A 26,961-nucleotide genomic window follows, 5' to 3' on the forward strand; every position below is an offset into this window, starting at 1 on the left:
CTCCTGCACCTCCCCAACAACTGTAATGAGTGAAAAATTAGTTCTGTAAATCCTACTGATCATATTCTAAAAGTGGAAGCTTAGCCTACCCTTCTAACCAGAGTATCTCAGATTACTTTCAACTAAGAAAACAGAATAATCTCCAGATACTGAGGGTATGAATAAATTGGAAGACTCAGACAGGCAACATCTTCTGTAATCCCAGACTCTTATAGATGTGCAAATAAAGTATGCTATGTTTTAGAAGAAGGAAACAGGGAATACTCAAAAAAAATAGACAAGATTAAAAACAGATATAAGCCATCTGACATGAAAATTAAAGAGAGGCTATAAAGAGCACAGATGTTTTAAAAGACAGGCAAAAACTGAAGTATAGAAACTAAAATAAAACTGCTTAATACAGTCCAAAAATACAATATTCAATAAATATGAACATTTCTAGTGTTCTCTTGGTTTTTATCACATAAAGTGGGCTATAATAATGGTTCAATTCTTTTACAATGTAATAATTCATAGCAATGAATATTGTTTTTAGAAACTGAGAATAAGTGTCAGAGATGCTCTTATGAGATATATTGAAAGTTGTCTTATTTTGTCACTAAGATCAGGCAGTAATCTATTTTCTTTTTAAAAGAATTGTGCATACTAACTACCGGTAAATTATTTCAACATTAGTTCTAAAACCAGAGTATTTTACAATCTTTGCCCATTACATTTCGATAAAGTTGATTTAGTATTGATGACTCAGTATCAATACTAATCAAATAATTTACTGTTTTTGAAATATAAATAATGACTATGCTTGAAACACTTGAGTGTTCAAGAACACTGAATTTATACATATCAATCAGTAATTTATACCTGCAATCATGTCGTCCACCGTACTCATCTTCAGCAGTACCTGTTCAATTAAGCCAACTTCTGTGCTGGTCTGTAAATTACGGACACTCTTTCGTAGAATGGCTGTGAACATACTCCAGATTTCTGCTTGGCATGTTACATCACAGTGTTCTAAAAGCTCTGACATACACGTTATGCTCTCTGCATCCTGGATTATAAAGTTCATCTCTAGATCAAACTCGCCACCAACCAGCTAAAAAGAAGAAAAAACAAATGTTAGTATGTGTAATGTATAATTTGAGTATTACTGAGGAGTTGAGCACTGAGTCTGAACTGGTTGGCACCTTTTCAGATCCTCATTTCAACCAATATTGACTACTTTTTGAGCGTTGAGGGAGACAATCCAAATAAATTTGATATCAAAACTCACATCCCAGTGGCAACAGATCAGGAAGATAATCAGGATGGCAAAAGCACAGTGGCCACTAAGATCATATAAGAAATTAACTTAAATTTTCCCTCAGTATTGGATAGCACACTTTCAGAAATAAAAATCTCTCTGAAGTCCTCCTTACGCCAACTAATTCAAAGGGCAGATTGACTCCAATGAATACAAGAATAGCAGCATCTGAATTGGCTCAGAAATCAAAATATCTTTGCAATCCCTCTTTAGACCAACTCCCTCAAAGGGCAGGTTGACTCTAGCAAACAAGTGCACTAGTAGCAGCATTAGAATTGGCTCAAATAATAGCACACACCTGTCTGCAGCTCTTGGAAAAGAAAGCTGCCTACTCAAACGATAAAGCTGGAGACATGTCAACTCAATGTATTACTTCTGAGACTCCCTGAAGTAGAAAATTCCAATCCAATGAGATTTTTTTCTGAATGGATCCCAAAATTACTTGGTGTATAGATAAAACTGAACAAACAAAAAAATGGATAGAGCCTATTTGGCTCCAAATACAACCAAAGGAAAGTTCATTCACCCCAACCTGCAAATATCTGCCTACGTAACTAAAGAGAGGCAATCCATGAAAGAGAGCTTACTCAAATGAGGAACACTTGTCATTTTTTTCAGAATTTTTCTCCTCCTTTATAGCAGCAGAAAATTTCATTCAATCCAGGAACAAAACTACACAGAGATCAGAATACACCTCTACCTGATATAACATGGTAAAGCAGTGCTCTGGGGGGGCAGGGCTGCGCACTCCGGTGGATCAAAGCAAGTTCGATATAACGCGGTTTCACCTATAACGTGGTAAGATTTTTTGGCTCCTGAGAACAGCGGTAAAGGGGTATTACCGGTAAAGATATATCGCGGTAAAGGTGTATTGAACATATTACCTTATACCCAGTAACGATAAAGATATTTGAAAATACAAATATTTCCTTATAAAGACTCCAAATGTAGTCTATAATTTGCTAAGGAAAAAAAAACAAAAATCTTAAGGCACAATACTATATGTTAAATGAAAGATATTTTTAAAAGTATGGGCTGTGTGATTACTTTCAGTGATTACATGTTGATAGAGAATAATTTTATGACAACCTAACTTTTCATAGTTTGATTGAGAACAGTCTGCACTTTCCACAGTCTATAGACTATACAATAATTAAAGTGGCCAGTATGAAACAATAGGTATGCCTTTTTCACATAGGTAGACCAGCCTGCACATTCGGTATTCTTTCCTTTACAGTTGTTAATCCTCAGACCTGACTACTACTACTGAAAGTGATCAACTCAGGTTTCCATTAACTCAAGGATTCATCTCACCTTACCAATTAATCACTAACAACCAATTTAAAATAGTCTAATGATGTAGTTTAGAATTTACTAAATGATAAATCAGTTGACTACCAATTTGGACTCTAGAGATAACCAAGTTAAATGAAGCAACAGATTGATTTGAATGTATTATTAGTATTTGAATTTTAGGTTTATTATGAGATTGAAATGAATGTGAAAAACATAATTATTTAGAATTTAAGCAATCATTTATAATGGATGCCTCAGGTAATCATATTTTCTCAAAGCAAAAAACAGGAGCACTTTTCTGGAGACTTTTTTAGTCAAGTCATGAAATAGTCATGCAAAAGACTAAAGTGCACTTCTCAAAAAACTGTGGGTTTGTTTTGCTATTTCTGACTATGTAATACGTGCATATTCTAGGTGGAGGATTTTTCCAATAAATTAGTGTTGTGTATTAAAGTAACTTACAATAATGAGTAAGTGTCATTAACATTCTCTTTGAACAAATAGCTTTGTACTGTTCAAATCGATTCAAATTTTCTCCGCACACCAAACACTACTGAACATTTGTGCCTGCTAATTTCTACTCAGCATAGCAATACTGTACACAGAAGTTAAAGTAAACTGCAATAAGAGGGGAAAGAGTCACTGCATGAAGGAAGGGGCGCTGGGGCTGGGGGTGGAGGTACTGCTTACAGAAGCAAAGGAGGAGAGAGGGCTCTTTTGCTTTGTTTTCAGCAGAAGGGGTAACAGTGCTCCCACATAACTTTAATCCCTAGCATTTAAACATTTTCACGTATAAAAAAAACAAATGATTTCTGTTCATGCAACATCTTAGAGACAAGGATTTAGTAAATGTGCTGCATTTTAAGGTATTGACAAGGCAGGTAATGTAAAGCCTTCTACTGGGCTAAAAATAATTTGAACTATGCACTACAATTATTAAGGCAAGATACTGCTTTTAGCTGATGTACAGATTACACCTGAAAGGAAGACCTTTGGGGACAGAAGACTGCAGATTTGTGTATTTATTTGTGTAAAAGGCAGCAGATGGTTTAACTTGCTTGCTTCTTCCTCAAATATCAATGGTAATACAAATATTTTTCTATTTTCCCAAAGGGCAGTAATAATTTATTATTCCCACAATGACTTTTTAAGTACTATTATAGTTTGTCATGTTAACTGGATATATAAATAAACATTATTTAGCTTTGAAAAAGATGCATACATTATAAGTTGGCATAAAACTTTTTTATTGAAAAAGACGCACATGATTATTTTATTGGACAAATTGATAAGTATGCAGGAATTGGTTCATGAGGTAAACATACCTGAATCACTAAGTAACAGTAACAACAGGGTAGATAAAAATCCATGATGAAAGAAAAATAAATTTTAAAAATCTCTACTTAAATTTTATTTTTAAGTTTAAATTAAACACATTTTTCTGTTTTAAAAACATATTTAAAATATTAGAAATTATGAAAACTTATACTAAGGCCTAAACTTAAATATTAGAATTATTTAAATTACATAAATATTAAGCAGTATGTTTACCATCTACGTGTTAAAGAAAGTAAAACTACTGAACTGGAAATAGTTGACCAAGCACCTTTGTAACTGTTTGAGATGTGTTGCTCATATCCATTCCAATTAGGTGTGCGCTCGCCGCGTGCACAATCGTCAGGAGATTTTTACCCTAGCAACACTCGGTGGGTCGTCTGAGGAGCCCCCTGGATTGGCGCCTTTTTGGCACCGGATATATGCCCCAGCTAAGCTACTCCGACAGAGGGGAAGGAGGGAGGATTTGGAATGGATATGAACAACACATCTCGAAGAACAACAATTACAAAGGTGAGTAACCATCTTTTCTTCTTCGAGTGCTTGCTCATATCGATTCCAATTAAGGACTCTCAAGCCTTACCTAGGCTGTGGGGTCAGAGTGAGATGTCGCAGAGTGAAGGACCGCTGAACCAAATGCAGCATCACCCTTGGGCTGCTGCACTATCGCATAGTGGGCAGCGAAGGTATGCACCGATGACCAAGTCGCTGCCCTACATATCTCCTGTATGGGCACATGTGCCAGGAAAGCAGAGGATGAAGCCTGAGCCCGTGTGGAGTGGGCGGTAAGGTGCGTAGATGGGACACCAGCCAAGTCATAGGACGCACGGATGCATCATATGATCCGGGACGAGATGCGCTGGAAGGAGACCCGGAAGGCCCTTCATCCGGTCTGCCACAGCAACAAACAGCTGTGACTTTTTCCTGAGGGTTTTGTTTGCTTGATGTAGAAGGCCAGGGCTCTGCGAACGTCCAGGGAGTGCAGCTGTTGCTCCCGTTGAGAGGCCTCGGGTAGAAGACAGGGAGGAATATGTCCTGGTTTACATGGAAGGCAGACACCACCTTAGGGAGGAAGGCCGGGTGGGGTCACAGCTGTACCTTGTCCTTGTGGAACACCATATACAGTAGTTCCGATGTGAGTGCCCTGAGCTCAGATATGCGCCTCGCCGAAGTGATAGCTACGAGGAAGGCTGTCTTCCAGGAAAGGTACAGGAGCGAGCAGGTGGCCATCGGCTCCAACGGGGCACCCATGAGTCTGGATAGGATAGGACCAGGTTAAGATCCCATGTAGGGACCGGTTGCCGAATTCGTGGGAACAGGCAGTCCAACCCCTTGAGAAATCTGCTGACCATGAGATTGGAGAAGACCGAGTGCCCGTTTTCGCCCGGGTGGAAAGCCGAAATAGCTGCCAGGTGCACCTTGATGGAAGATATTGCCAAGCCCTGCTGCTTTAATGACAGGAGGTAGTCCAAGATGATAGGTACTGACGCCTGAAGGGGGGGTCGTATGATTCCGAGAGCACCAGCAGGAAAAACGCTTCCACTTGGCTAAGTATGTGCACCTGGTAGAGGGCTTCCTGCTACCCAAAAGGATCTGCTGAACCGAGTGAGAACAGCACAGCTCAGACTGATTTAGCCATGCAGCATCCATGCTGTGAGGTGGAAAGATTGCAGGTCGGGATGACAGAGTCGACTGTAATCCTGAGTGATCAGGTCTGGCCACAACAGGAGTGGAATCGGGGTGTCCACCGACAGCTCTAGGAGAGTAGCATACCAGGGCTGTCTGGGCCACGCCGGGGCGACCAGAATCAGACGGGCTCTGTCCCTGCGCAGCTTGATTAGGACCCTATGGACTAGCGGGAATGGAGGAAAGGCATAGCACAGATGATCCTTCCACTGAATTAGGAAGGCGTCTGACAGGGAACCCGGAGAGCACCCTTGGAGAGAGCAGAACACCTGGCATTTCCGATTCTCGCGAGAGGTGAATAGGTCTATCAGGGGAAAGCCCCACTTCAGGAAGACAGAGTGGATGACATCCGGGTGAACCAACCACTCATGAGCCTGGAATGATCTGCTGAGGTGGTCCGGACCCCTGGGAGAAACGACGCCACCAGATGGATCGAGTGGGCTATGCAGAATTCCCACAGACGAGTGGCCTCCCGACAGAGGGGGGATGACCAGGCTCCCCCTTGTTTGTTGATGTAAAACGTGGCCGTAGTGTTGTCTGTAAGGACTGCAACACAATGGCTTGGAATGCGCTCTCGGAATGCTTGACACGCCAGGCGCACTGCTCTGAGTTCCTGTACGTTGATGTGCAGGGATAACTCTCTTGCCGACCATAGCCCCTGTATACGGAGGTTCCTGAGGTGGGCTCCCCATCCCAGAGATGACACATCCGTGACTAGGGACACAGAGGGCTGCAGAGCGTGAAATGGCACCCCTTCGCACACTGATTTGGGGTCCAGTCACCAGCCTAGAGAAGCTAATATCCCTGGCGGGATGGTAACCACTGTGCTCAAGCTGTCCCGACCTGGGCAGTACACTGTTGCTAGCCAGGCTTGGAGTGGACGTAGTCGCAGCCTGGCGTGCCTGGTCACAAATGTGCAAGAGGCCATGTGTCCCAGGAGGCATAGGCATGTTTTCACAGTCGAGGTCAGGAAGCTTTGCAGGCTGTGGACGATGTTCCCCAGGGATTGAAAGCATGCCTCCAGCAGAATTGCCCAGGCTAAGCCTGCTTCTAATACTGCCCCTATGAATTCTGTCCTCTGGGTTGGTACCAGAGTGGATTTCGTGACATTGAGCAAGAGGCCCAGCCCATTGAACATGTTCATGGTGAGCTGAACATGAGACTGCACCTGATCCCTTGAGCAACCCTGAAAAAGCCAGTCGTTGAGATATGGGAACACTTGGACCCGTTGTCGATAAAGGGAGGCAACCACCACAGCCATGCATTTGGAAAACACCCTGGGGGCCGTGGATAGGCTGAAAGGAATGACGGTGAATTGAAAGTGCTGTTGATTGACCACAAAGCGATTGACCACAATGGGACATGTTAAAGTATATTAATTTTGTCCTCAAATATGTATTTCAAATAATTTTAAGAGAATAGAAGAAGTCATGAAAGAACAAAGATTTTATAAGCAACAAAACATTGTAATTATCAATGACCTCCTGTTATACCTATCTGCCTCAGGACATTAGCTTTGCTGGGACAGAAACCACGACAGAAGAAACTGTAAAAATTATTACAAAAGCTGTCTGCTTTCTACTAATTTCCCTAAGGAAGAAGATCAGTTCTCAATAAAGTCTCCAGGACCAGGAGTCAGATTTTCCCAACACTAGAAATGGGCAAACAAGAAACTCTACCTAGTGCAAAAGGATACTATGGGGTTATTTTTTTTAAATCACTATTAATCTGGAATAGAATAGTATTATTTCAATGAACAGAGAGGTCCAAACATATATGACACTTCAATTAAGTCAATATAGTCACAAGAGAGATTAATTTGGCCCACTGTGTTTAAGCCTGTAAAACAATTACTACCAATGCTTAAATAATAATTAAAAGGTAACAAATAAGTATGAATCTTTAAGGGGATTGTCCCAAAACTCTTGGAGAATGTGTGCCCTGGGCTCTCAAACGCTGAAGCTGCAGTAAAGGAATGTCCATTGAATCTATTCACCTCCCCCTTGCTCTAGTGCACAACCAGGTCCTGATATGTAAGGCAAGTCCTTAGACCGCAAAGAAGTGGATGGACAGGAAGTGTGCATCAATATGGGTAATCACAGGGTACATCTACACTGCAAAAAACTACCCCGCAGCAGCAAATTTCAGGGCCTGGGACTAACTGATTCAGGCTCACACTACAGGGCTAAAAATAACAATGTAGACACTCCCACTTGGGCTGGAGCCTGGGCTCTAAAACTCAGAGAACGGAGAGGATATCAGAGCTCAGGATCTAGCCTGAGCACTAATGTCTACACTGCTATTTTTAGTCCTGTAACATAAGCCCTGCAAGCCCAAGTCAGTTGACCCAGGCTCCAAGACTTGGTGCCACAGGGTTGTTTTGTTTTGTTTTGCAGTGTAGATGGACCCACAGTTATTTGGGTAAGTAACCATTTGTTCTTCCTTTAAGATCTGCCTTCATGGATCCCCTCTTCCCCTGGAAGATTAGGCAGCATCTGTGGGGGATCTACTGGGGATCTCAGAAGTATTATCTGAAAAGCTATTACAGGACTGCGCCTCTGAACTGAGCATTAGATCTAAAGCTTAGGTAAAGAGAATAATGCTGTTTGAGGGTGTATTCAGAACTCCAAACAAGCATCTCTAGACATTTCCATTATAGATATACTGCAATATTATATCCTGGAGGCTGCCTAGTACTTAGATGAGTGTGCACTAATCCCCGTAGTTGCAGGGGGGGGGGGGGAGGAGGAGAGGGAGAATTGCCAGATCACAGAAGTTTAGTATACACATCATTATCTATTTGGACAGACCTCTGGTTTTAGTTGCATATGCCAAAAAGTCTGTCGAACTTCTGGTTTGGTCTGGCCTTGTTTTGTTAACAAAGGGTCTCTTTTACATATAAAGCTTGAAGTCTTACGTCTGCTGGATGTCACTGAGGCTTAGAGAAAAAAACAGGAAGAGCTATTGGCATGAATCTCATGAACTGTTCAGGCTACTTAACTATGAAGAACACCTGTTTTACATAGAGATAGTACATAACTGCATTAGCATGAGGTTCAGATCCCATGACAGAGATGGTCATCCACCAGAGGGAATACCCAACATATATTTAACAAATGTCAATACAAAGATAAACCTAGAACAACCACCCATGCACTAGAAGCTGGAAGGTTGGAAATACACCCAGATCAACTCTGACAGAGCTCAAAGAGTTATAGGACTGTTTTACTTGCAAGTATATATGCAAAATTAAAATAAGATGATTGTCTACTTGGGTTTAACCCTTTCTGAGCTGCCCAAAGGACAATCCCTTTCCATTTCATTAGACCACTTTCTGGTAAAGGCTTCCTGTTTCACAACAGAATTTTTTTAGACATCAGTAGAACATGTTTACTCAAGCTATTACTTTGTGAGACTTCAGATCTGAACAGAGACTCTTACCTGAACCTGAGACAGGAAATCTGCAAGACTGGTAATCAGGACTTCCACTTCTGTTATCAGTTCAAGGATGGAGAACCACAATTGTGGTTAGTAACCCTAGACTGGCTCAACATCTTGGCTCTATCCTACGTGACTTAATAGTTCCTCTTATACATTCCTTCCGATTCTGATCCCAATCTAAAAGAGGATTCTGTCATATACTGGGTCCTGCCTGCCCCAAAACAGAAGAAAAGAAACCAGGCATTTTCCTTGGTGGCAAAATGATCTGAGACTTGCCACCTCTTCAAAAGAGTTTGAAAAACACTGTCCTTCCATTACCATCAGGACATCAGTAATAGACCTCAGATAGCTGCAGGAACCACAGACCTTGATATCAGTCCCAACAGCCCCAAAACAGATAATAAATAAAAGAAAAACTCTGGAAAGGACCAACACACAATAGAAGGGGAAGGAGCCCATGAGGGCTGAGTCACAGATGCTGCCTGCACCCATGCACAAACCAAACTTTTTTCTTCTTAATTAGTAGTAATGACTGTTATAAAGGAATGGGAACAGGGAAGGGCAATAAAAACAGACTATGGTAGTGTCATAAAAACAGCGTGCCCACTGCTCCTTCGGGCAGTTAGAAAGAACTGAAGAGCCATTGGAACCACACCTTTTTATATCCTCCAATCCCAATGTGAGGGAGGTGGTTAGAAAGCAAAGGTATGTCTACATTGCGATTAGACACCCGCTGCTGGCCCATGACATCTGACTTGAGCTCATGGGGCACAGGCTAAGATGCTGTTAAAATGCAGTCTTGGCATTCGGGCTCAGGCAGCAGCCCAGGCCCTGGGAACCTCCCACCTCACAAGGTCCCAGAACTTAAGCTGCAGCCTGAGACAAAACGCCTACTCTGCCAATTAAACAGCCCCTTAGCCCGAGCCAGCTGGTACAGGCCAGCTGCAGGTTTTTAATTGCAGTATAGATTTACCAGAACAGCCCCAACAAACACTGCTTGCTAGAAACTTCAAGCTCCCCTACTAACATTTCCAATCCTGAGCTAAGAAGTGCTGCCTCAAGGAGAGAAAGGTAGTTTCTGTTTATACAAATCTTGGCTTCTCCAATAAGATTCTTCTACTAGTAACTGGGCTAAAACCATCAGCTTACTAGATGGCCTTATAACTTTTAGCCCCTCAAAACTAATGACATGATTCAAACCTGCAAGCTAGATCATCATAGAAGATTAGGGTTGGAAGAGACCTCAGGAGGTCATCTAGTCCAACCCCCTGCTCAAAGCAGGACCAACCCCAAATAAATCATCCCAGCCAGGGCTTTGTCAAGCCGGGCCTTAAAAACCTCTAAGGATAGAGATTCCACCACCCCCCTATGTAACCCATTTCAGTGCTTCACCACCCTCCTAGTGAAATAGTGTTTCCTAATATCCAACCTAAACCTCCCTCACTGCAACTTGAGACCATTGCTCCTGCCACCACTGAGAACAGCCGAGCTCCATTCTCTTTGGAACCCCTTTCAGGTAGTTGAAGGCTGCTATCAAATCCCCCCTCACTCTTCTCTTCTGCAGACCAAGTAAGCCCAGTTCCCTCAGCCTCTCCTCATAAATCATGTGCCCCAGCCCCCTAATCATTTTTGTTGCCCACCGCTGGACTCTCTCCAATTTGTCCACATCCTTTCTGTAGTGCGGGGCCCAAAATTAGACACAATACTCCAGATCTGGCCTCACCTGTGCCGAATAGAAGGGAATAATCACTTCCCTCCATCTTCTGGCAATGCTCCTACTAATGCAGCCCAATATATTGTCAACCTTCTTGGCAACAAGGGGACACTGTTGACTCAGATCCAGCTTCTCATCACCTGTAATCCCCAGGTTCTTTGCTGCAGAACTGCTGCTTAGCCAGTCGGTTCCCAGCCTGTAGCAGTGCATGGGATTCTTCCATTCTAAGTGCAGGACTCTGCATTTGTCCTTGTTGAACCTCATCAGATTTCTTTTGGCCCAATCCTCCAATTTATCTATGTCACTCTGGACCCTATCCCTACCCTCCAGCGTATCTATCTCTACCCCCATGTTAGTGTCATCCGCAAACTTGCTCAGGGTGCAATCCATCCCATCATCCAGATCATTAATGAAATCATCTTCACTTTCCTCACCAATCCTCTTTAGCCCCCAACCCTTTACAAAGAGATTGGATTTTATTTCAGAATGGGTCAGGGAATATTTGCCAGGCATAGGTGGTCACAGGGTTTACAGAGGAGACTGAAGAAATGAAAGAGGAAGTTAGTCATGAGGATACCATGACATATGGCATATAATGTATAGGGATTCAGTACTCTGGTTAGTTTATTATATAAACACTCAGAATACATTTTGCAGTTACATATGAGTAGACTTGGCAGAATTTGATTTTTTTAACTAATTTTGATGGATAATATTGACATTTATTTTTAAGCATTTCCTCTATTGCTATTTAAATTTTCACAATTGCACAAATGTATGGGTTTTAAGCATGTTTTAATTTTTATTAATTTAAATTTTTCACAGTTGTGGGAAATTAAGGGGGGGGGCCAGAAAATTATTTCAAGACAGATGTTGAGATTCAAAAATGTGTAGCTTTATAACCATTAAAAACACAAACTATCATGTCAAAATATACAAAGTAAATATCCTTAAATCAAACTCAAGTTTTCAAGCAACATTTTTCTTACTTTATCTATCCACAGATTTTGATTATTATAGATGGAAATATTTTTTCCATCAGCTTATGGGTGTTCAGTGAAAACATTTACAGACATTTAACCAATAAAAATCTAATCCTTCCCAGACAGCTTATAAGCACCTCAATAATGATGGCACTAAATGCCTAAAAGTTCACAAGAAGCAATTATTCCTATCTCTTCGCACCACCTAGAACAGTGATGCCCAAACTTTTCTCTCACACCTCCTCTTGCCAATAATGGAATAATAAAGGGCTGGGAGCGGAGCAGGGGCCAGAGCTGTGGCCAGATGGCACTCCCTCCCCACCTACTCATGGGGGCTGGCACAGGCCCACCCAGACATTCCTCCACAACCCCTTAGGGGATGTGCCCCGCAGTTTGAGGATCACTGACCTAGAACCTCAAACACATAATAGCAGCTTTCAGTCTGACTTAATTTGGGATGTAGATCATCTCAAAAGAAGCAATACTATATATGTAAATAATAATGTCCTATACTGCCCTTATTATAGACGGGACTGATGGCAACACCTATTAAGGTTGCCTGATTCTTCTCATTATGAAACTCTGTTTAAGAGTTGTTTATAACTTTACCAAACTAACCACATGTGCTGAAATTTTCCATGCTGTGTGTCTGTCTCAGGCTAAAAGTTTTTGAAAGATTTCACCCAAAGTGGTTCAGCTTTTTCGGAGAACAAAGCTAGAGGGGAAATAGTTGTTTTGCCCATGTTAAAAAAAAGTGTGGGTTTTTTGGTTTTGTTTTTAGATTAACGCCCTCGTGCTTTGGAGCAGGAATGTGAAATGGGCAGGTGCTGGCCTTTTGTCATCCCATGAAAGTCCAGTCATAAGGCTTTGAGAAACCACAGTTCACACATGCTCAGTACAGACTTGCTAGAATGTAACAGCTAAAATCTCCAAAAAATCTGTCCTCACCGAGCACGTTTAAGTCACCCAGCTCATACTTGTGACCGGACTGTGCACACCATCTCCCACCAGAGCAACTGAGTGTAGTAAGATGAGGCCCTAAATCATAAACCCTTATATCAGAGGCCCAGTATGAGGCCTAAGGCCTGAACTAAAGTAATGGTCAAGGCTTTGCTAACATAAAGTTAAGCTGTGAGCCAGAGGCAGGCCCTGCTCACAGAAGCTGGCAAAGAAAGGGCTGATGCTGCAAAAGGAGACATACCTAAAAGGTACTGAACACTAGATATCAGAACATTCGCATACTTGCACATTCCACACAGATAACAAGGAACAGGCTGACCCACCCTAAAGACAGGGTTAAAAGGATAATACAATGGATAGAGTTGTTTTGTTCGAACCAACATGTACAAGGTGAGACGCGGCACCTTACTGCATAGATGGGTTGTACCTTGCTACGTAGAGGGGTTGCAACTCAATACGTCAGGAGTATTGTATAACTTGTTTGTACCCGTGTATAAAAATGCATCACTGGGGTGGTGTCTTTGCCTGGCCTACGGGGCAGTGGAGAGTCCCGCCACTGACTGAGCCGGTCCATTGTCAGGGAGCACATATGTACTAGCAGAACTGTAGACATCTGATCCGGGAAGCTAGAGACTGTGTTTCGTTTGACAATAAACCTGGCTGGGTGCCTTAATACCTCATCAGAGTCTGTGGTCATTGGGGGTTCTCTCGGGGTCTGCTGCGCCAGCAATCTGCAGAGCCGGGGCAGCACACAGAGGGAACACACACATGCAGCCGACTGATATCAACATTGAACAGAGCAGAGCACCACACTGGTGGCATCTGACAACACTGAGCATGATCCATCCCATCATCATGGCTCCTATTTGTGACTGGACTGTGCATGCACCACTGATACCAGTCAGCTCTGTGTTCTTGGGGAACCTGGGCGCAGTATCCAGCCTGACTCATGAAAGGACACACACACCCCTCCCCAGCCTCTGCTGGAACCAAAACCAATCAGAGAAAAGACTTGCAGAGAGCAGTGAAGGGCGGTGGGAGACACACCTAGACCCCTCCTGACAAGGATGACAAGATTAAGGCAACTCCCCTAGCCTCATCTGCATCAAAGATGGGACAAGGAGGCATCGCCATTAGCATACAGAATGGGAACAGAGATTCCAAGGCAAGAACCACCCTGAACTCTGGGACCATAAAAGCAGGGAAGCACTGCATCATGGGGGATCTCTGCTCCAGATGTTAATGAACCTACACCTGCACACACCCAGTTCAGCAGTTATCAGACCAATTCTAGTAATAAATCCTTGATTGATATCCTAAATACTGAAGCAGCCTAATTGCATTGTGAGCTCCCTGGAAGAAACACCACCCATAGCCAAAAGTGATCAGCTCCTATTGTCTAGCCTAAAGAAAACCCTTGAGTCATCAGTTTAACCATAAACAAATCTAGTGTTCTCCCTTGAACCATTGAATTTTCCTTACAAAAACCCCTACTCACACTCCAGTAAGTGTTCTGATGCATGGATCCAAACTCTGCATCAGTTCCACTGGGATTTCATCTTCTCCTGACTGATCGTGCTGGGGGCTCGGCCTGTCTCCAGCACTCAGCAACCACCATCACCTGGGAACCCTGACCAATTCAAGCTTCATTGAAATGGTGAGATTCCCCCCACACACACACACACACCCCGGCTCTGTTTTCTTTTCTACCTCAGGTACAACTTTCTAACCCTGACTTGTTTAATCAGGTATAGTTTTCTATATATGATTTTTGTAACCTTTAATAGTATAACTGTTATATTGGCTTAGGCTCTCCTTGTGTAGTTATCACCATTATTCAATAAATAACTTATGGTTAAGCTGGTTGCTTCCCACTCTGAACTTTACTCTGTTGTGTTTTTAGCTTCCCCACTTACTCTGCAGCAACACTTCTCTTATCTTCTCTTAGGGGACTTACAGAAGGGAGAAGTAGAGCTCCATATGAAAAGACAAGTGACACAAGCATTACATTGATAGAATTACAGAACTCCCCCCTACCCCCCAGAAGAGTAACCCTAATAAATGAGCCTCCCCCAAAGTAATGGGCAAATCTGATAACACTACCTCCCTACCGGAAGGGAGCATGCTCCAGTCCAAGGAGGCTATACAACTTTAATATTAAATATTTTGAACGCTTGATTTTGCAAGCATAATAATGTTCTTTTACATAGGCTGGGTTTTTTTTTAGAGCAATATTATTTAAAGTAGTGTATTTTCACACACACACTGCTAATGCTGAAGATTTTACTGATTATTATAACCTTTGAGTTTAACATAGTACTTAATAATTGCAGTAAGAACTATAACGACAAAGATTGCGTCTTTGAATAAACTGCTTAATTTTCCCGCAATTAAAAATTCAGATTTTCAAACAAATCCACTTACAAAAGTTTATAAGATTTGGACAGTTTTTCAAAACAATACTTAAACCTTTTGTTCTACAGCTCTTTCAAACACATGCAATGTAACATGTCACTTGATTCATATTAATGACAAAGCTGGTCTCTGTGCAACAAAATTCAGTTTAATATGATTAAGGTTTTATTGATGATGTCATGCATCCTCAAGAGCTTTGCAGACCAAAAAAAAAAAAAAAATCAATCTATTGACCCGGCTGTTTCATATTAACTAGCTGAATAAGATCATCTGAGATATAGGAGGGCTGGTGAAAGAGGAACATATAATTATGGAATTGTGAAGGACACAAGCATTTTAATACAAACAATAAGGTGTTTAGCCAATACAGTTTTTACATTAAAGTCAAGTTAACAAGAAAAAATTTCCAGCTATCTTGTTTGATATCAACTATGACTATCACAAGCAGAGGTAATTATTACTGAAGTACACAGACTATGTCTAGATGCCCTCTGAAATTTGGCTTGCAATAGGTCGTCCTCTAATAATAGGTAGGTTTGAAGCCTTTAAGATTAGATGACTGTATTCTTCTGACTTTTCTCCCTGTTGGGAAATACATGATCCTAGCTGGCCTCTTTACTTTTCTTGTTCATGGAGTAATGTACATAATTTAAGAATCTGAGATGATCATCCATGTTTAGTTGTGTTTGTCCCACAGAAATATTCAGGTTGTTAAAATATTCTGTCTTTTTTTATTTATAATAGATCCAGGAATTTCTTGTTCTTGATCTCATTCTAGGCCAAAGAAGCTGTACTGCAGTTTCCCACTTGCTTTGCTTTTCTTCTACACTGACCCAATATATTTCTATGCTTTTCAATACTATCAAATTTCGTATCACTTGCGGCGTAAATTCTTGCCCTCAGTCCTTTCAATCCTATATAGTCAATGCAAACATGTAAGGTCTCATAATCATCCCACCAGTTATGCCCACTGATCATGCTTTCCATTATTGTCACTTCTAGCTCATCTTGCTTAAAAGATGATTACATCCCTAAAACCAGTATATAAACTGTTAGAAGAAACTGTGCTACTGTTGCAGGGTCCCGCTTTAACTGATGAAAATAGCTGTAATATTGTAATAGTTTGGCCAAAACTATATCCAAGTGCGGATAGGCCTATGAACTCACCTGCCTAATGTATGTTTAGCATTTGTAGCCACTACCGACATTAAGAACTTCACCGAGCATCCTTGGGGATTCCTTGGCTGTCACAAGCATCCTGATTGAAAAGCATTGCTATCCATGAATACATAACAAAGCAGTTGCTTATTTCCTGTTTTCAGACAGTATCTTAGGTATTTATACAGTGACAACCATTGTTCTTTCCTCTACTGTTGTCCTTTCAGCAGAACCTAGGGCTGTCAATCAAGGAATACATACTCCATGTATTATTCCAGATCCATGAAATTTTGCTTCTACAGGCACTGAATTGAAATTGGAATATCCATCTTACAGAATTTGTCTGATCAATTTGTGCATTTTCACAATGAGACTAGAGTCAAGATTTTCACAAATGGGTGCCTATAGTCAGCCTCCCACCATCAGGACTAAGTGGTCTGATTTTCAGAAAAAAATGGAGCATCTGTGTGCTCAGCAAAGTCAGTATTTTAAGTACATTATTATTGTTATTAAAAAATGAGAAGAGGCTGGGTGGGGAAGAGGCTGGGTGGGGAAGTGAAGAAAGCATGGACTTCAATGGAAAGTTATTGCTATCAGTTAGCCAACTGAATTAGCAGCAAAAAAAACTGAAGCGCTGAGTGGGGGGTAGCGGGCAAAAATAATAATAATAATAAATGGAGATATCCCATCTCCTAGAACTGGAAGGGACCTTGAAAGGTCATGGAGTCCAGCCCTCTGCCTTCACTAGCAGGACCAGGTACTGATTTTGCCCCAGATCCCTAAGTGGCCCCCTCAAGGATTGAACACTCAACCCTGGGTTTAGCAGGCCAATGCTCAAACCACTGAGCTATCCCTCCCCCCCCTTGCTTGCAGGAAGCAGCAGCTGCTATTTGGGGCCCCTAAGCCTCATGAGTTTACTGCTCTACTATTGAAAGACCTAAATATCAGTGACAAATACCTCAAAATGTAGATAAATTGTGCAACAAAGGAATGCACTTGCCATGTGGGATTTCTCCTGTGCAGTTTAGAAGTCCCAAATGCCAGCCACCTCCTCATGAAAGCCTCTGCCTGTTTCCACCAAGGCACGGTTTTAGTTTCTTTAGGGTTACCATATTTCAACAATCAAAAAAGAGGACGGGAGGAGCCCCGCCCTAGCCCCGCCCCCATCCTGCCCTAGCCCCGCCCCTGCCCCTTCCACTCCCTCCCACTTCCCACCCCCTCAGAACTCCCAACCCTCCCCCCCACTCCTTGTCCCCGTGATTGCCCCCTCCTGGGACCCCTGCCCCTAACTGTCCCCCAGGACTCCACCCCCTACATAAGCCTTCCTGCTCCTTGTCCCCTGACTGCCCCCTCCTGAGACCTTCCCCACATCCTAACTGGCACCCTAGGACCCTACACCCTACCTGTCCCCTGACTACCCCAACCCTTATCCACACCCCCACCCCCTGACAACCCCCCCCAGAACTCCTGACCCATCTAAACCCCTCTGCTCCCTGTCCCATGACTGCCCCCTCCTGGGACCCCTGCTCCTAACTGCCCTCCAGAACCCCACCCCCCACCTAAGCCTCCCTGTGCCTTGTCCCCTAACTGCCCCCTCCTGAGACCCTCCCCCGTACCCTGACTGCCCAAAACCTTACACCCCCAACCCCCAGACAGCCCCCCGCTGAACTCCTGACCCATCCAACTCTCCCCCTCCTCCCTGTCTCTTGACTACCCCCCCCCCAGAACCTCCCCGCCGCTTCTCTGATCCCCGGCCCTCTTACTGTGCTGCAGAGCAGCGCGCTCAGCAGCAGGGGGAGGGGAGCAGGGTCAGAGCTCCAGACTGCCGGAGGCCGAGGCGAACGGCCGGCCGGCGATCTGCGAATACAGGGAGGGGGAGGGAGGGAGAGAGAGGAAGGGACTGGTCTCAAGTTGCAGGGGAGCGGAGGGGGGAAGTGGAGGAAGGGCTCAGGCTGCCGGAGCCCCGTGCGAGTGGCTCAATCCAGCCGGCTGCCCTGTAAGCCGCACACGCTCTGCATGGGGGGAAATCCGGACATTGACAAATTCCCCCCGGACGCTATTTTTAACTCAAAAAAGCCGGACATGTCCGGGGGAATCCGGACGAATGGTAACCCTAGTTTCTTAAAATTCTCATACTCCTACAATTCTCCCAGTGGTCACTCACTTGTCCTAGAGAATTCCTAAAACAGAAGTGGACGGGCTCAGAAATTGGTAAATAGAAGATAAATGTCTTTTTTTCTATGTTGCACAGTGTGAGTTATGTGGCCTACTAGCAAAACACTAAATTATACAGCCATTTTCACAACTGCACAATCACATTATACACAAGGCTGTAGGTATACACATTCATCCATCCCTTTAGTCAGTTTTCCACTCCTGCCCTTGCTGAAGAAGTGAGGGATAGCAGCTCAGACACTGCAAGTGCATAATTTTGAATGTATGAAACTTAAAGATCTGCAGTCACTTGTCACTAAAGGAGAGCAATACTTAGTTTGGCATTTGGGAAGTGAGTTGGAATTTGGTGGTGGTGAAGAATTTAGTTATGGAGAAGAATTTGGGAATGGGATTGTGTGGACCCTGATTAATTAGAAATACAAGGAACAGGGAGCTAATCAGAGGGTGGGGTTCTGGAAACATCTGACAGTTCCAGTCTCTTCAGCAAAGGAGTACATTGCAGTTGAGAGAGGACAAAGAGAAATTGGGGCTTCTGTAACAGAGGAAAGCAGGAAGATTTGGCAGTAGAATAAGGTAGTTTGGGTTTACTTGTAATAAGGAGAAAGAAATGGGGCCATTTCAACAGCCGGTACACCCTAGAGCTTGGTCTATCCTCTTCCAGTGCTATGGAGATGAACTACCTAGACAGGGGCTTTTTTCACAGATTCTTTTCATGAAGTTGGCCCCAACAGTATGCTGACATAGGAGGAAAAACTGCAACAAGACTTTCCCCCTGCTCTAAAAGAACTTCGTTCCATCTAAATTTAACCACTTTACAAATTACAAATAAAATGTTGGCATATGAAACAATTCTATTTAATTCTCTGCAGCTGACTTCATTAAGCAACAGCCAATTACTGATTGATGAGAAAAAAAATCCTTAGCCAGCATTCCTTCTACAACAAAGCTTTTATAAGAATTCCAGCAGGCACCAAAATTTCTGTAACTGAAGTAAACTCATTCATGAAGTTTTTAGAAAAGGCATTACAGCAGAACCTTGCTAATTCTCATTAATGACTGGAAGACCCATTGTACATTTCTGAATTTTGTGAATTCGTGAGGACGCAAATACACAAAAAAGCATAATGCATCTCTAAGTTTACTTTGTTCAGCCGATAAGTGCATTTTTAATTGTTAGCATGCTAGTAAATGTGCTATATTTTCTACAACTAAGGTAACTGTATCATAGTAACACAATACAACACTGCAGAATAATTCTGTTTGGTCTCTGACCAGAAGTGGAGGAACCACCAGATTGTGTGTATAAAGTGAATTACAGAAGGTGAGGTTTAGCAAAATTCAAATTAGCAAGGTTCCACTGCAACTGTAATGTAACTCCTCAGTTAAGGTATTTTCTGTAAATAACAGATGTTTCTAGTAATTATTGTTAAACAAAATTCACATTTTCATGCAAAACCAATCCATACGTTTTCTTTCCAAAACCAGTAAATGTATATTAATGTTCAAATTTTTTTCACCTGAAATCTGATTAGAATTTCTTAACACCTTAAGGGAGGAGAAAGATTCTATTTTTTTTTTTAATGTTTCTAAAATTTAAGACAAATTTTTCAAACCTGCTCATTGCAAGTAGAAGCACTTCTTGAAGCAATGCCATAGATATCGCTTGTGCTCTTGTGGAATTAGCCCTTATCCAATGAGGGGATGGAAGAGCTGATAGAGGAAAATACAGTATACGCCACATTTCCTGTTTGTTTGGGAAGCGAACAGGTTCCTGGTGGGGATCTTCCACGGAGCGAAAATATTGTTCACCAGAGTCATGTAACTCCCATTCCTGGTCAAGGGCAAAACGTCTTCTGAGACAGTCCGCTGCACATTCTCCGGAAGGGAGACTGCCAATAAGGTGATATGATTGTCAATGCACCAGTTCCACAAACTGACTGCTTCTGCATACAGGGGCATAGATCTCACTCCTCCCTGTTGGTTGATGTAAAAGATGGTCATGATGTTGTCCGACATCATGAGGGTAGGTGACCTTCAATGAACGTGAGAAAGGCTTTGCAAGCCTTTCAAATTGCTCACTGTTCCAAAATATTGGTGTGTATCCTGGACTTTTGAGATGTCCAGATGATGTGAGCTCCTCAACCCAACAGGGAGGTGTCTGTAATGATAGTTCTGTCTGGTGGCGAGTCAAGGAAGGGAACACCCAAAACATACCAGGTGGGGGTTCTTCCATCATTTAGGATGCACATCAAGGTGGTTTTACTTTGATGGGAATAGTCACTCTGATGATGATGGACTGCTGGTTTGGAGAGGACACTATTTGAAGTCACACCTACTGGCAACAAAGGTAGAGCCTGGCAAACGGCATGGCATAAGTGCATGAAGCCATCTGACTCAGGAGAGAGAGAGAATTCTTAATAGGTGGTCAACTAAGTTCCCTGTGAGCTGCGCGGCCACGCACCAGCCTATTTAGTGCCACACAGGCACTCAGGCAAGTCTGAGTCCATGCAGTTTACTGTCCATCTGCTCTCCCAAGTCTGAGTCCATGCAGTTTACTGTCCATCTGCTCTGCGAACAGCACCTGACCAAAGGGGAGATCCTGCATTGACTGCTGAGCCTCAGTCACTGGTCTCGTGAGGAGCAGCCAGGATGCCCTCCGCCTAGAAGTGGCCAAGGCCATGATACAAGCCTCAGTCTGCTGCGTCCAAGGCTGCCTGGAGGGCAGCTCTGGCCACCACCATGCCCTCTTCAAGGATTGCCTGGAAATCCTTCCTGGTCCCTTTGGGCAGCGAGACCTCGAATTTGTCCATGGTCTGCCACATATTGTAGTTGTAGCAGCCAAGGCAGGCTTGGTGATTGGCCACTCTCAACTGAAGGCTGTAAGATGAATAAATTATTTGCCCAAACAGACCCAGTCTCTGAGTCTTTACTCTTGGGTGTAGCCCTGGGATGATCTTGCCTCTCCCTCTGATTAACAGCCTCAACTACAAGGGAGTTTGGGGCTGGATGAGTATAGATATACTCATGGCCTTTAGCTGGCACAAAGTATTTGCGCAAAGCCCTTTTTGAAATGGGTGGCAGGGAGGAGGGGGTTTGCCATGGGACATTAATAATTTTCAATACCCTCTCATGTAGGGGTAAAGCCACCCTGGCGGGTACCGTGAAGCAAAGGACGTTGAACAGTGAGTCCTCAAGTTCCTCTGCCTGGAGCCCCAGGTTAGAGATGACCCTCTTCAAAAGCTCCTGACCAGCCTTGGCATCATCTTGCGGAACTGAGTGAGGGGAACCCGTAATAGCTTCATCTGGCAATGATGAGGATGAAGCTGATGCCGAGGGATCTACCACATCCCCTGGTGGTCCAGCTGGCTGCTCCCCTGGGTCCTCATGGGCCTGGGGGGGGGGAAATCTTCCTCCATGGGGCCTCCACTTCCAGAGGAGAGCAGGATGCTGCAGCCGATGGCCTGTCCAAGGCCCCTGCCACTGACCACATGGCCTGCGAAGGCTGGGTAAACCCCCAAGAGTTTCAGAGGTACCACACCGCTGGCCATTGACCAGGGGGCCATGGGGTCGGTTGTGATGCCGATTATGTTGATGGTACCGCTGGTGCTAGTGCTTGTTCCGCTGACAATGACTGCTGTTCAGCGCCGGAGCGGTAAGCAGAGTGATCACTGCAGAGTGGCCATAACCAGCTGGACCTGCGGCTCTCCTCCTTGCGGTGCCAGCTGCTGTGCCTCGACGTCAACCTGTCCGATAACATGGCAGTGGAAAAAAACGGAGAGGCAGTTGGTCTGTCCCACCCGTCTGTTCCTTAGTCGGAGGCATGAAGTGAGCAAGGGCACATATATGGCCCAACAGACACTGGTTTCAAAATTCTCTGGCTCTGGGTGGAGGTGTACCCACAGTGGAATACATAGGGACCAGAACTCAAAGGAGAACAAAAGCTTAAAACTCTCCTCTTTGCCATAATGCCTACAAAAAACTGGACAGTGTTTAGGCTACTGGTTGAGACCACTGGCTATCATGCTGACCAAAATTGTCTCACTGTTTTCTTGTATTCCCTAATCTATATTTTGTCTGTTGTGTTATCCTTAAACTGCAAGGTCTTTGGAGCAGGGACCTTATTTTCATTCTGTGTTTGTACAGAGCCTAGCACAACGGGGCCATGGTCCATGATTTAGGCTCCTAGGTGCTACAGTAATACAAATAAATCAATACAAACAATGAAGAGCTTTTAAATTAAGACCAAGGTTTGTAGCTTTCACACAAGATAGCAGCTTGAATTAAAGCCTATGGGGGGAATCTAGTCTTTACCTTGATTGTCTAAACTCATGTGAAAATTACAAATTGCCTAATCTTCACCAGGATTTTACCTGGAGTCAGCTGCCTTACGTTACATAATTTGAGTTAACACTTTTTTTCTTTGCAATAAAGTCGAGGCCCTAACATAGGGTGGGCAAACTACGGCCCAGATCCATTCCATCAGGGCTTTGGATCCGACCCGCGGGATTGCCATCCTCATGGCGCCACAGGCCCCGCACCACTCTCAGAAGCGGCCGACATCAGGTCCCTGCGGCCCCTGGGGAGAGGGGGGGGGCGCAGAGGGCTCCGCGCGCTACCCTCGCCTCCAGGCACCGCCCGCCGCACCTCCCATTGGCTGGGAACGGGGAACCACGGCCAATGGGAGCTTCGTAGAAGGTGCCAGCAGGCGAGAGCAGTGCGCGGAGCCCTCTGCCCCCCCCCCCCTCCCAGGGGCCGCAGAAATGTGGTGCCGGCCACTTCCAGGAGCAGCATGAGGCAAAGGCAGGCAGGGAGCCTGCCTTAGCCCCGCTGCATGCTGCTGTCACCCCGGAGCCGCACAAGGTAAGCGGCGCCAGGCCGGAGCCCGCAACCCAAACTCCTCCTGCACCCCAACCCCCTGCTCTGAGCCCTTGCCGCACCCCTCCTGCACCCCAACCCCGAGCCCTTTGCCGCACCCCTCCTGCACCCCAACCCCCTGCCCTGTGCCCCCAATCTCCTGCCGAGCTCTCTCCCACCTCAACCCCTGCCCTAAGCCCCTGCCGCACTCTGCACCCCAACCTCTTGCCCTGAGCCCCTTCCTTACACACCGTACCCCCTCCAATCCCCCACATTCCCTCCTGCACCCCAATCCCCTGCCCTACATTCATGGCCCTGCATGCAATTTCCCCACCCAGATGTGGCCCTTGGGCCAAAAAATGTGCCCACCCTGCCCTAACACCATAACCCTGCAAAAAGGATGTGCATAGATCCATAGGGTTGTAATAAACATGATGAGAGTTGCAGAATTAAAATAATATAAGCTGAATAAATAGGGTGCATTTAATTCCCCTCTTTCACTCATCTTTTTCCAATTTGTTAAAATACGATTAAGCACAAGGACAGGAAAAAGTCGTAAAGTAGTGGAGGTCAATGATGCAAAGCTAACCAGAAGAAGTGAATTTTGAATAGGGAATTAAGAGAGGAGAGTATGTGTGCATGAAAGTACATTAGAGAGTGTTTTTGCAAGGTGGAACTAGTTGGAACTCATCTGCAGTGACTTTTAATTGGTCTACCTTCCTAAATGGAAAGCTAACCTACTTATCCAGCCTGGACTCTCAACATTTCCTACTACTATTATTTCCTGTCCCTTCTTCCAAGATGTGACACAGCAGGAGAAGCAGCGTACTTCAAGCTAAAAGTACTTATGCAGCTACATACCAGGAGTAATAGAGTTTAGCAAATTTGCTCATCATTCCCTCTAATACTAAAACTCATCTGGTATATGCTTACTTTTGCTCCAAAAATATATTATGGTGGGATTGAATTTTATCAATTGTATATCGAATATTTCCAACTGAAAAAAGTATACCCAACCTTTCTGAAGCTCAGAGCTATGCAGAAATTTAACTGAACTACTGCTCTGGAAAAGACCGAACACAACCACAATTTCGTAAACTTGTGCTGAAATGAAGTACATATTACCAAAGGTGCTCTGATTATCTCACGAGTTCTCCAGTTTTCATGTGCCTTTTGCTTTAAGTAGTATGCACCATGAGATCATTAAGAAGGGGCTTATCTGTGATTAAGCAGTGTTAATACAGGGTAGTAGCTGTAAACTTGGAATAAGCAGTTACACTCAGGGCCGACTCTAGGTTTTTTGCTGCCCCAAGCAGGGGGAGCACGGCAGCATGTATGCTGGTCTGAGTGGCACAGTAAGGGAGCTGGGGGGTTGGAGAACGGATAGCGGGTTCCGGGGGTAGCCGTCAAGGGACAGGGAGCAGGGGGGGTTGGATGGGGCGGCGGTTCAGGGGGGCAGTCAGGGGCAGGGAGAAGGGGGGGTTAGATGGGTCAGGGAGTCGGGGGGGCAGTCAGCAGTTGGATAGGCATGGGAGTCCCAAGGGTTTGTCAGGGGACAGGTAGGGGGTGGGATCCTAGGGGGGAAAGTTGGGGGGGGGTCTCAGGAGGGGACAGTTGGGGACAAGGACCAGTGAGGCTTAGATGGGGGTGGGGTCCTGGGGGGCAGTTGGAGCAGGGATTCCGGGACAGGGAGCAGGGGGGTTGGATAGGTTGGAGTCTCTGTGGGGGGGCAGTCGGAGGGAGTGGATGGGGGCAGGGTGGGGCTACCCTCCCTCCCCGTGGAGTGTCCTATTTTTTGAATGTTAAAATATGGTATCCCTACTCACAGTGCAGCTCTCCATTCATAGCAGGCTGCAGCATGAGGTCTCAGCTTCCTCACTCCCTCCCCCTCTTTCCTGGTGGTAGTGGCCAAGGGAATGCTGGGAAATGTAATTCTTTCCCTGCTCCAGGGCTGGCTCTATAGGCAGGGAGCTAACCAAGGAACTACAGCTCCCAGGGCCCCCTGTTAGTTCTCAGCTCCCATGCTGGATCCCTGCCGCCCCTGCAAATGGGCTGCCCCAAGCACGTGCTTGCTTTGCTGGTGCCTAGAGCCGCCCCTGGTTACACTCCTTTATGAAGGAGGACACAAGTAAACAGTGAGTTGGTTATATCTTCATTCTCATGAGGCATGATCAGTAAAACTTAACTATTTCAAGAGAGCATAATTCCACTGGTGAAGAGTTAAGATATCTTTTTCCCAACTAATTTTAAACAATTACAATACAAATTGTTTCTTAAAACATATAATCTGTTCCTCGTTTGGTTTTCTTAATTAACATAATATGTGTTCATTATTAAGACTAGGATAAAAGATAATATTTCAATGCAGCAAATTAATCTCAATATTTCACAGACTGACATCTCTCCAAGATACTTTGATGTTGTGTCCATTCAGCATTTACCCATCTTATACTGTCTGAAACCCTAAGGGACACCCCCCAACAGCACCTGTATGTTATAGTTTCCATGGCTGGGCTTGAATGTAACAAGTATTTTGCTGTGTTCAGGATAAGCATTTTAAACACTCCTATTGGCTGAACTAATGAGATCAGACAGCTCCATCTGTACTGGACATATTCTCCTTAGGGTATCATGTGTCTGGAAGACTCTAGGATATACATCTTTAAATATGACAACAAAATTATGGCAAATTATGATATTATTTACAAGGGCAAATATCAGACACAATAGGAAATAGTTATTATTCACTATCCTGAAATCAAAATATTTCAAATGTTTTACTGTTATCCATCTATAAATGTATAGTTTTCCCAGAAATGCAAATTCCTTTTGCTTCTCTCTGGCTGAAATCTCAATTCTGACTACTGCACTGACTGGCTTCATGTTTATTAGCAGAAAGGATGCTGCCTCTGCTTTTGACTTCAGAAGTTGTATGCAAAAATATAAAAATAAAGAAATTGGGATATCATATGACTGAAAGGGAATTTGTACATAAGTTTAAACTACTATCTCCCTTTCTGACTCATTACATTTCCACGCGTCTCTTCTCAAGTCTTAAGGGTCTCATCTCTAAAATAACTATCATTTTTGTTTGGATCATTTACATTTACTGGCACCTAGCTTCTTCCTCCCAGTGAAATTTTTACACGCAACTGGCACATAACTGTACTGAAATTATTGTGTTGACACATGCCTTGCTGGCCCGTGAAAAGGAAGAATGGGAAGGTGAGATGATGTGAAAGGACCAAAAGTCACTTAACACTTTATTCTTCATTACTTGAAGTTTGCCCATCATTCTATACAACTAAGTAAAATCTGAAGGCAAAACAAAATTAGTGGAATTACAGAAAGGTGCATGGGGGGCATGAGTTGAAATCGGCAGTGTATCAGCCTTGCTTCTCCTTAAAGCTTCTAAAATCCACTTCAATTTTTCTATACTTTTTTTTCTTGAATCAATCAAAACTACATAAATAGCCACATCAAGATATAACTCTAAGCACTCTTGAGGATGGTTAGGTGTCTTCTCATTTCACCTTTCAAACCAGTTATTACACAGTGTCATAAATGTTTTAAAAGTAATTTCAGCAGTACTGCATTCTTTTATCAGAAATGTTTTAGTAATGTAAAACAGGAAGAAATGCCAT

The 26,961-nt window shown here is 43.9% G+C and overlaps 1 protein-coding gene across 14 annotated transcripts in view; it reads right to left on the minus strand.

The window, feature by feature from the left end:
• The window catches only part of NBEA (neurobeachin), an 834,265-nt gene that overhangs the window by 694,113 nt on the left and 113,191 nt on the right, over positions 1-26,961 (minus strand). For all 14 annotated transcript variants that reach the window (XM_034758618.1, XM_034758629.1, XM_034758620.1 and 11 more), the window contains exon 2: positions 862-1,093. In XM_034758618.1, coding sequence (XP_034614509.1) covers positions 862-1,093 — 232 coding nt within the window. The remainder of the gene's footprint in view (positions 1-861; positions 1,094-26,961) is intronic.

The sequence above is a fragment of the Trachemys scripta genome, chromosome 1, assembly GCF_013100865.1.
Source record: "Trachemys scripta elegans isolate TJP31775 chromosome 1, CAS_Tse_1.0, whole genome shotgun sequence".
Taxonomy (NCBI): Eukaryota; Metazoa; Chordata; order Testudines; family Emydidae; genus Trachemys; species Trachemys scripta.